The sequence below is a fragment of the Pelmatolapia mariae genome, linkage group LG7 (genome assembly GCF_036321145.2).
Source record: "Pelmatolapia mariae isolate MD_Pm_ZW linkage group LG7, Pm_UMD_F_2, whole genome shotgun sequence".
Lineage (NCBI taxonomy): Eukaryota > Metazoa > Chordata > Actinopteri > Cichliformes > Cichlidae > Pelmatolapia > Pelmatolapia mariae.
The window spans coordinates 20,982,530-20,993,669 of NC_086233.1; the positions used below are offsets into that span (position 1 = coordinate 20,982,530).

At 37.7% G+C, this 11,140-nt stretch overlaps 1 protein-coding gene across 1 annotated transcript in view; it reads left to right on the top strand.

The window, feature by feature from the left end:
• The window catches only part of LOC134632038 (sucrase-isomaltase, intestinal-like), a 30,740-nt gene extending 19,996 nt beyond the window's left edge, over positions 1 to 10,744 (top strand). The window contains exons 29-48 of the mRNA XM_063480623.1: positions 404 to 500; positions 662 to 774; positions 1,275 to 1,400; positions 1,867 to 1,995; positions 2,154 to 2,270; positions 2,382 to 2,444; positions 2,523 to 2,639; positions 2,732 to 2,822; positions 2,927 to 3,065; positions 5,871 to 6,004; positions 6,177 to 6,211; positions 6,428 to 6,544; positions 6,909 to 7,057; positions 7,522 to 7,606; positions 7,716 to 7,772; positions 7,916 to 8,040; positions 8,324 to 8,412; positions 9,103 to 9,152; positions 10,000 to 10,167; positions 10,369 to 10,744. Coding sequence (XP_063336693.1) covers positions 404 to 500; positions 662 to 774; positions 1,275 to 1,400; positions 1,867 to 1,995; positions 2,154 to 2,270; positions 2,382 to 2,444; positions 2,523 to 2,639; positions 2,732 to 2,822; positions 2,927 to 3,065; positions 5,871 to 6,004; positions 6,177 to 6,211; positions 6,428 to 6,544; positions 6,909 to 7,057; positions 7,522 to 7,606; positions 7,716 to 7,772; positions 7,916 to 8,040; positions 8,324 to 8,412; positions 9,103 to 9,152; positions 10,000 to 10,167; positions 10,369 to 10,446 — 2,079 coding nt within the window. The 3' untranslated portion in view covers positions 10,447 to 10,744. The remainder of the gene's footprint in view (positions 1 to 403; positions 501 to 661; positions 775 to 1,274; positions 1,401 to 1,866; positions 1,996 to 2,153; positions 2,271 to 2,381; positions 2,445 to 2,522; positions 2,640 to 2,731; positions 2,823 to 2,926; positions 3,066 to 5,870; positions 6,005 to 6,176; positions 6,212 to 6,427; positions 6,545 to 6,908; positions 7,058 to 7,521; positions 7,607 to 7,715; positions 7,773 to 7,915; positions 8,041 to 8,323; positions 8,413 to 9,102; positions 9,153 to 9,999; positions 10,168 to 10,368) is intronic.
• Positions 10,745 to 11,140: the final 396 nt, after the last annotated feature.

Below are 11,140 nucleotides of genomic sequence, written 5' to 3' on the forward strand. Positions count from 1 at the left end.
AGAACATAACTTCCCTGAAGGAATGGTTGAAAGGTAAAGATTATTTAGGCATTAGTGTGTTTCATCAAAACTGGTTTCATGCTTGCTGTATACAAGAGCACCCTGCACTGAATATCTTTAGCAGCACAAGCTGTAGAGGCTATAGAGATGACTTGTAAAGAACCTTCCAGAGGATTTAAAGCCCATTCATGATACTTTGATGAGATTCTGTTGACATGAGAGTTCACCATGACACCATCACTTTATGTCCTTGACATTATGATGGGTAATTGCTAAGCTTAAAAAATAGCTCCACAGGGTTCAGACAACTGTTAAGGGAAATAAAACAGGGGAGGGGCGTGCTATAATACATCTTAAACATGGTCCACACTTGATGCTCACCTTTTGTGTGTCTCTGCTGCAGTACAAGATGAATTGCTATGGAGTCCATCCCTTCTACATGGGCCTTGAGAACACAGCTGATGCTCACGGTGTGCTGCTGCTAAACAGCAATGCAATGGGTAAGCGAAATACCCATGAAACATAAACAGATGAACATGCATTACACATACTGTTATATCCATACATTTCTTGCGAGGATAGTAATTCCTACTGTAAATTTTATGTAAATTTTAAAGTAATAAAAATGTCACACAAATGTCTTTTTGGCTTTGTTTTGTAGATGTGACCTTCCTGCCTGATCCAGCTTTAACCTACCGAACTCTGGGTGGCATCCTGGATTTCTACATGGTCCTGGGGCCTACGCCTGAGATGGTGGTGCAGGAGTACACTGAGGTAAGTCTTCTGGACTTCTGGTTTGTTTGCCTCTATGTAGTTTGTGGGGTATATCGCCATGGTAACTTGTGTCGTAGAACTAACCAGAGCAGGGTATGCTTCAAATAAAAAGTTCCTGTTGGTTGCAAACAATTTTATATTGTTCTGCAATTACTAATATATGAAACAGGATACCTATTTGTATTTGCTCACCTTAAATCAAATTCACGCGTGGCCTAAGCTTACATTTTTTTATTAGCTTACAGTTTTATTAATTTGCTCTCAGATGCTAATCGTGTTTTTTGAGAACAGTTCACAGTCAGCATTTTTGCCGGCTTTCCTTTTGGGCTCCAAATAGGCTAAATGTTATTTACAGGGCCCTGAATCTTCGCAACTGTTGATAAAATGCAGCACCTTACTTTTTTGCTTCATTGTGCACTCTTGTTTAGCCAATCCTGCATAACACCTTTTTCCCTGTGCTAACACTTTTTGACATCCTTGTTTGTTTTTCTTCTTAACAGTTGATTGGACGACCTGTTCTACCTGCCTATTGGTCTCTTGGGTTCCAACTCTGTCGCTATGGTTACGCCAATGATAAGGAAATAGCAGACTTATACAAAGAGATGAGGGCAGCTGCTATACCCTATGTAAGTTCATGGAGAAAGGATGTTTGTACTTTCTGCAGTTCTGTGGCAGAAATTATTTTTCAGCGACGGAGCAAGTGTGCACACGTATGATATTTGTTTATTTTAAATAAAAGACATTGTGTTTTTTTTATTTATGGTATCTTGTGAAAAAAAAAGAAAAACTGCACAAAGTTTAATAATTCAATTTTTTAAACATTCGTCTAAAGGAACCATTATTTGTTATGACATATTAATTAATTAAAACCTAGCTAATGATGCCTTGTTAGCGAATGATTTTAAAAAGTGATTTAGCTGTTTTGTGCTTTAGTAATGTGTTTATTTAAAAAAACAAACAAACAAAACAACTTTAAATAAAACTTAACTGTATCCACTCACTATATAAAGTGCATTTAGGTGAACATGCAGCAGGCTGTTCAAAGTTAGTTAAACATCAGTTCATTTAAGCTTGAATTGCTGTCTGTTCCAGGATGTGCAGTATGCAGACATTGACTACCTGGAGCGTCAGATGGACTTTGTTCTGGACTCAGAGTTTAAAGGACTGCCTGCCCTCGTTGACAGCATGAGAAAAGAGGGCATGAGATTCATCTTCATCCTGGTAATGACATATTAGCAACCACAGGGAAGAACAAAAAGTGATACAAAAGATTTTTGAATGTGATGGTAGTCATTTATATCTGCAAAGGAAAAATGTTACTGAAAAACTAGTCACTGTCTACCACTGGATACACAAGACTTGTGTGTATTTATTTCCAGGATCCTGCCATCGCAGGCAATGAGACCCAGCCCTACCCAGCCTTTGAGAGAGGCAAAGCAGCAGATGTTTTCATCAAGTGGCCCAAACACATCAGTGATGGAATTGTGTGGGGCAAGGTAAGAAGGAATGAAAGGTTACATGACGTTGGACAACATGTGTGTAGCTCAGTATGTACTGTAAAAAAAAGCGTTTAAACTCTGTGGCTTTTTTGTGGCTTTCTTCTACAGGTCTGGCCTGATTATCCCAACGTTACAGTAGATGAGAATCTGGACTGGGATGCCCAAGTACAGGTACAATAATATCCACATTCACCTCACCACCTCAGATATATTTAATATGTGCCTAAACTTTAGACTTTTCACCTCCAGCTCTACAGGGCATACACCGCATTCCCAGACTTCTTCCGGCCACAAACAGCACAGTGGTGGCACCAAGAAATCAAAGACTTCTACGAAAAAACAATGAAGTTTGATGGCCTTTGGATCGTGAGTGTCCAGAAGTAGAAAATCTAACAAAGGCACCTTTATACCAGATGTTCTTTTCACTCTCATCACCTGGACTTTACCTTTCCATGCAGGACATGAATGAACCTGCCAGTTTTGTCCACGGCACAGTTGGTGGGAACTGCCTTGGTGATCCAAAACTAGAGAACCCACCATATATGCCACGTAAGGCTGAATGTTGTCTTTGTTCATCCTAATTAGATTACAATAATAAGAATAATTAGTTATTAAACTCATTATATTTATCTACATGTGCCTGCATTTTACAGCCTTGGAGTCCAAACATCTTGGCTTAAATCATAAGACTCTGTGCATGAACAGTGAACAGATACTCAGTGATGGAACGAGAGTCAGACACTATGATGTCCATAACCTGTACGGATGGTCGCACACCAAGCCAACCTATGAGTAAGTGAATATGCGTTTATATATGTGCCCGTTTATGTGTGTGTGCAGGGCTCGCAAAATTTCAAAATCCCTGGTAGCCCTTCGGGCAGGGACTCTTCAGATTTTGGTAGCCCAAAATAAATTTAAGTAGCCCGAATAAAAAAGGGAGCAATTTTTTTTATGTTTTGTTTCCTGTTTTGTTTCCGTTACAATATTATACTTTAATGTATAATATTGTAACGGAAACAAAACATTAATCAAAAAATTGTTGAAACACAAATTACAACATTGTATAAAAATTACAATCATCAACTCAAATACTTGGTTGTAATTGAACAGAAATTTCTATGAACTTGTAAGAACTGTACAACAGGAATCAGTCTGTGTCAGATCCTGAATTTGAAATTTCCACTGAAATCACAGGTAAGAGGCAAGTGGAACCAAGATCTAGGACATTTGCTTTTTGAAGTTTGCAAAGACTGCTAAATTTTGCCAGTGGTAGTTCACTCTTTGCAACATAGTACGCTGTCCTTAACAGATTTTTCAGGTTGATTTTTAGTATGTTATTTACAGACTGAGCAATAATCCATTTCTTGCATTTCTCATGGGTTCTAATGGGGGTCTTTCTTAAAATTACTGGTCCCAGTAACAAAGGCACTTGTCGACTCAGAAATCGAGGGAAACCAACAACACACCCGGCAGAACATTATGTTATTTACACGGGTGCACATAAGTGGTCCGCATGTGCGCATTCGCTGTCACAATAAAAGACGCGCACCAGATAAGAAGTTGCAACGCGCGTTTGCGTCCATATAAAAGGCACTGTTTTTGTCCGCTAGAGTGGGATTTTCATGGCACATTCTGCACCAAATCTCTGTGCGTTCATCATTTGTTTGAAGCCAGCTCACCTCCTGCAACCACTTTTCCGAGAATACGCGCTTCTTTTGTGGTTCGGACTCCATCTGACATTTCTTTGGAGGTGGAGGAACACCAAAGTAATTGCTTAAAGGAGCTTCTTCGACATCTTTAAGAGTTCTAAACAAATGTCTGTCCTCCTCCAGAAAATCTTATGGACGCAAACACGCGTTGCAACTTCTTATCTTGTGCGCGTATTTTATTTTGACAGCGAATGCGCACCTGCGGACCACTTATGTGCACCCCTGGTTATTTAGCTTGTCATATTCCAGCCACAGAAATTCTTTTGTCCATGAAACCATAAAGCTGCACTTTCTTTTTGCCTTATAGTCTGATTTGTCATAACTTTTCCGTTTTGTGGTAAGCTTTTCTTTGGCTGTCACTTCTTCACCCTGACCGGTCTTATTTGGCTCAGCAGAACTAAAATATATATCCTGCTGCCTTTACACACGCACTCACATAACGCTCAGCGATTCTCTGCGCGATCAACCTCTCACATGTTTAAGCTTCCTGCGGGAGATTTCACTTGTCATGTTTGATAGTAAACTAACGATTGATAAGACGATGTCAGAGGAATTGGTGCGCAAATTATCGTCACTCACCAATCAGTACTGTCGCTCTCTATACACAGTTCGCGCGATTGCAAAGTGAAAGCAAAAAACAAGCGCAAATTCAAATGCGATTTCAATATGTCACATATAGGGCTGCTCGATTATGGCAAAAATGATAATCACGATTATTTTCACTGAAATTGAGATCTCGATTATTTGATGATATTTATTTAACAATAACAATGTATTGAATAATGGCTTTAAAGATTGTCAAAAATAGTGTAAAATATTGTGCAAATACTGATAACAGTGCAAATGTTTGCAATAAAAATAAAATGTAAACATCTATGTTTAGTGAACTTTGCCATGTCGCTCTGTGGTGCAGCTACGACACCAAAGTTTACACACTATGTCTACTTGATCCAGGGAGGTGCTAATAATCGGCTCAGTCATTTTTAATGATCGTTGAAAGCCCAGATCGTAATTTAGATTAAAATTCGATTAATTGAGCAGCCCTAGTCACATATTGACAGTGGTTCACCGATGCCAATGACATATTTACCCAGCTACAAAGAATGCAAAAGCATTGACATATATTTTTCCTTCCTATGATAGCCCGACGGGCAGGGCAGGGATAGATTCTGGTAGCCCGACTGGAAAAATCGCTAGCCCCGGGACGTCGGGCTAGCGATTTTGCGAGCCCTGGTGTGTGTCTTTGAATATCTACATGTGCTTTTATGCGTTATTGTTTTCTTTCCTGCCGACATCAGTGTCTTTGGGGTGCTGTTATTGTTTTGTATTTAAGAAATGCAAGTATAACCCATAAAAGGTCAGGCACTCTTTTTTATTTTATGTTATTTTTCTTACATATTAAGACTAGCATCCAGGGTATTTCATTTGAGAAATGCAAATCATGCCAGCAAATCTTTTTAAATATACTGAAACAGACAAAATTGTCATCATAATCTAAATCCATAATTGGAATAAAGTCAAATTGCATATAGGTGAATAAAATAATGTAAATGTAAGACTAAAAACTCATATCTTTCACCTTTTTTATTTGACTTAACAATGTGAAAATACATTTGTCCATGAAGTGAAACACTTTTCTCACCGCAGAGAAGAATTAGCTGCAGAAAAGGATACGCGGATGCTCAGGCTGTTAGCTCAGTTGCTTTAGCTTAACATCTAGCAATTTAAAAAACTGCACTTAATTGGATAATTCATTTCTTTAATAAATGAATACCTGCTTTAAAAGAAAGAAGACACTTTCATGTCATTCTAATTGCTCGGCTATGTACGCGCATGTGTGTTATTTGCATGTGTAAGGCAAATCTGCTTGTCCTTCTCCTTTGCACAGTGCCCTTCTGGACGTGACTGGTAAAAGAGGCATTGTGGTCACCAGGTCCACCTACCCCTCTAGTGGAAAATGGGCTGGACATTGGCTCGGAGACAACAATGCCAGCTGGGACCAGCTTTACAAATCCATTATTGGTACACATAAACATTTATTTTTAATTTTACTCTTCTGCATAAAACTTGTTGTTCGTAATTGTATTTTGAAAATATATATTTTGTCTTTAACACATGATCCCAAACCCCTAAAACAAAAACAAAAACACTAATCCTCAGTTTACATAATTTCCAATGTTTCTTTGCTCTACAGGTATGATGGAGTTCAGTCTCTTTGGAATCCCTTACGTAAGTATTATCATCTTTCCTGGCTTTGACCCTCTGAGTCATCTTGTACTTACTAAATAACATACAGTAGCTTAAATTGCTTTTCATTATTTACTTGCTTGATTTGATCAAAGAGGACATCTTGAAATTCAATGTGAAGCAAGATGTGATGTGTGATTTGATTCAAAATGATGCTTAAAAAATACAAAAGACTTTGAGTTTGACTCTCTCTTTCAGACCGGGGCAGACATTTGCGGGTTCTTTAATAAACCTGACTATGAGATGTGTCTCCGCTGGATGCAGCTGGGTGCTTTCTATCCATACTCACGCAACCACAATGGCAAGGGCAACCCGGTGAGTGGGTTAAATATGCATCCATAGAGATGTACTAGATTGTGAATTTTAAAATCAGCTTATGTGACTTTTTCAGTTTTATATTTGTGCAGTCTGACTTAAATTATTAAACAATTATTGGATCTTGAAATCTAAAGGCTTTAAAATATGTATTTTTGCTCTTGGATTCAGTGCCAGCAATTGAATTATTCCATTATCTATAGAATTTATTTATTTTTACACCAATCTGGGAATTAGGAGTTTGTCTAGTGTCATGAACAAACAGTCTGATATGAAAATAGTGCTTTTACTCATGAACTTTGCTTTTTTAAAGCTGAAGTTTTGAAACTTTTAAATTATAATGTGTTTACATTTTTTCTTTTAGAGACAAGATCCTGTTGCTTGGGATAAACCATTCGCCGATGCAAGCCGGGACGTCCTGAACATCCGTTACACCCTCCTGCCCTATTTGTACACGCTGATGTATGAGGCACATACAAAAGGAAACACAGTGATCAGACCACTTTTGCACGAGTAAGCTTAGATCACAACACACACAAATACACAAACACTACTAACAAAACATCTCTGACTGGCTACAGATGTTCAGTTAAGTGGTAGATAAAACTCACTTTGCTTACCCATGAATTTTGTATGGAGTTTAAGTAATTTGCTCATGAGAATAACTAGAACTGGTAAGAAAGTTAGAATTGTTTTTCTTGACAATTGCACTTCTTTCACATCAGCATTTCAAAAGCTCTCTGAGCAAGGCACTGCATGTGAGATGATTAGCTACACTTGGGAACTTCCAAACATGAACAGTGAAACTCTTTGAAAAACAAGATCAATTTAAGTGACTCTTAAAAAGTTGCAGCTGGTATTTAAGGAGCTGGCTGGCTGAGTCTGCAGGTTTAATTGGCTTTCATCTGGAAGCCACTGAATCCTGAATGAGTGCTTGAATACTGAGGTTTAATGGCTTCTGTGCTGCTGTATCGCAGGTTTGTGGACGACAAAACTACATGGGAAATCTACAAACAGTTCCTTTGGGGACCTGCCCTACTTATCAGCCCCGCACTTGACCCGGTATGCTGTAACACACACACGCACACACACACTTTTTTTTTCCCTTTTCTTTTAAATTTCTACACCATTAGTGTTGGGATTGATTGTTTTTATTTGTGACTGATTTCAGGGAGTCACAAATGTGAATGGCTATCTTCCTAACGCACGCTGGTATGACTACCACACAGTAAGTTTTTGTCTATAGCAATAACATTTAAAAGCAAATATTTGTTATCAAGGTATTTGCATAATTATGTTGATTAAAACATGCCTTCACACTCTACCTGTGCCTCTAGTACTTTAATAGCATTCAATTATTTCTTTCATCAGGCCAGAGATGTTGGAGTGCGTGGCCAAATGATTAACATGCCGACACCCTTGGACCATATTAACCTGCACATCAGAGGAGGATACATCTTACCCTGGCAGAAACCCGAGAACACTACATACTACAGGTGAGCACACATTATGCCCCGTACAGTTAGCTACAGGTCTGCACCCTGTGTGTAGTGTGACCTGTGTGCTTGTTTGTCGGTTAGTGAGAGAGAAACACATATTGCTTGTGTGTTTGAATGTTTTTAAGTGTGAGTGGGAATGATAGGTGGGACACTCAGGTGATGATCATTTTCCAACAGTAAGGAGATCAGGCCCCTGTTTGTTCTCAGCATCAGGTTTAAACAGACGCTGTCCTTTAGATATCTGCTAGAAACATTTCTGCTGCTTTTTTTTTTTTTTTAGCCGGAAGAATCCTCTAGGACTGATCGTCCCTCTGAGTGACAGCGGCACCGCTGAAGGATCCTTATTCTGGGATGATGGCGAGGGAATTGGTAAGTGAAAGGTCCCTCTTAAACACCTACACCTACCAACACACTGAATACCATGGGGTTTGACATTTAATGTAAGTATTTATAGAGTGATTATTCACACATGCATATACAGACGAACACACAGAACACAATGCTATTTTATTTTAACATTTTAGTAATTGTGTTAGTCAGTAGATAAACATCTTGCCAGCTCTTTGTTGTGTTTTTCTTTTAATGAAAGGCAATGCTGCTTTGTCAGTCCGTCCACTGAAATTGAAATACTTCAACAAACATTCCTTTGGACTGCTATTAAAATTTAGAGTTACTTTTATAATCCCCAGTCCTGATAACGAATGGTGATTTTCTAGCTGTCTTATTTTCTTTTGCTCTCAATGCATTACTTGCTTACCTGCTCATGGTGTCATTCATCCAACCAGTTCCATGTTCACTTATTCACGCCACCAATTAATTATTCACCCTTGTGTATATTTACTCTGCATAAGTTAAGCCAATTATCTACTTATTTTACTTAATTGTTATTGTTATGGCTCGTCTGCTTGCGAGTCATTACTATGTTACATCATTTTTATATTTTCTCCATTTAGTCAAATGAATATCAACTCAAGTCTTCATCGGCACAAATTCTCACGTATCCGTAAGTTGTCTCTGTGTCAGTTATTTTGTTTTCATGTACGTATTTTCTCTCCTCAGACACGGTGGAGACCAACAAATATCTTCTGATCTCATTTTCAGCACAGTCGGTGAGTTCAAGAGCCAACTACGTATCATGTTTTTTTCATTGTCATTATTACTGTAAATGCACGCTTTAGCATTCAAAATGGCCAAATTAAATGGATGTCAAAGGCTAACTGTTAGCAGTTGGTGGTTTGAAATAAGTTTTTCTTCAGATAAATTTCTAACTTTAGAAAATATTTTGACACCAGTATTAAAAAATAGAAAAGAAAAGGGAAAAGAAAAATGTTTTAGTGCTTTAATGATATAATATTAACACATTATTTTAATTATGTCAAAGCAGATAACTGACCATTATAGTAAAAAAATGATAACACAGTAGATGCTTTCAATTTGCTCAAGAGTAAAGGTATTTTGTGCTTAAATTTTTGTGGCTTAAAATGAACATGCTTAGTCAGAAGAGAATGAAGTGTTGTGTTTCTTCTTCCTCGACACCATTTAGTTAAATAAAACAATAAAAGCCACAATGCAGTCACCACCTGTTTTGTTGGAAAGTTTCTGCAAAAGTTCATGTTTAGGAGTCAGACAAGCTCAAAGCATTTCTTTCACAAACCTGAAAAACTTGGACAAGATCTTAGAGTAGATTTAGTATCTCTAGATACACCAAAGGGTTTAAAGTGCCTTCCAGTTCAGATTGTTGTCCAGCATGTCATACAATTACCGCAATCCTGTAAAACTGATAGCTGGTTAAATTTATTATTATTATTATTATTATTATTATTATTATTAATAATATTATTATTATTATTATTATTATTTTGCTTATCAGTGATACAAATCAAATATGTGATCATTTGCACTGGATATATTTGGTTTTCATTAACCCTCCTCCTTGTCTCCAACTCTCTCATTTAGAACACCTTGTCCAGTCAGGTGACCCACAATGGTCTTGCTACTGGTGATCGGGTGAAGCTGGGTGTCGTGAAGGTTTGGGGTGCAGGCAGTACTAAGATCACAGAGGTTACCCTGACTGTAGCTGGAGTGGCACATAATCTCACCCCAGAGCACAACGTTGACTCCCAGGTCAGTACATTTGTGTGATACTCATTTTTGTTATCATACACATCTAAACACTGTAGGTTTCTCTATTTAAATGTAAATAATTAAAGAGCGTTATTATTATCATTATTATTATACAGCTCACTTACAAATAACGAAGAACAGGCCACGTTAAATGAACGAAAGGATTAAGTCGCCCTCTGTTTTCTCTGCCTCTTCTTATAGGAGCTGATTATTGATGCGACTTCAAAGGATGTTTATGTGGATCAGCCTTTCATCATAACATGGCAAACCAGTGTCTGAGTGCGCTATTTGTGTTGACCTGTAAAAAATTAAGATATCTATGACTAATGATGGAGTAATTTAAATTAAGAAGTGAATATAGTGCGTTGTCTCTGAACATGAAATGTGAAACCTCAGTTTGTACCAACTACAAGAGTGAAACCCTCCTGTTTACTACTGTTCTGCACTTCTAAGTAAACGTCAGTTTCAGAACATTATCCCATCCACCAACTGCTGTTGTTAAAATGTGCGATACTGTAGAATCAGTGATAAGAATAAGGGTTTAGCTGCTTGTGTTAAATAACTCCAAGTGCATTAACTGTATGTATTTACCATCATTTGCATTTCTGTTCTGATAAACAAGCCACAAATAAATCAAGCAACTAAAAGTGTGTTTGTTGTTCTTCTCCTGTGTGCCTCTATCTTCTTGTTGGTCATATTAGCCAATGAAAAATTGTTTGCAATGTCAGCTGTTATGTAATTCATTAAGTTGTGGAGGAAAGAAATGCTAACCTAATTTACATGCAGGATCATTAATTTCATGATAATATCCTGGCAAACAGTCATAAACATCTTAAATCTCTTTGTGAAAGGTGGATATGCTTTGATTCATGTGAAAAGTGTGTTTGTGTGGGTGTGCTGGGATCTGTTTATAGTACAGCTGTGTTGCCACAATTAATTACCCATAAAATGATGCAGTTATTCATTAGTCAGC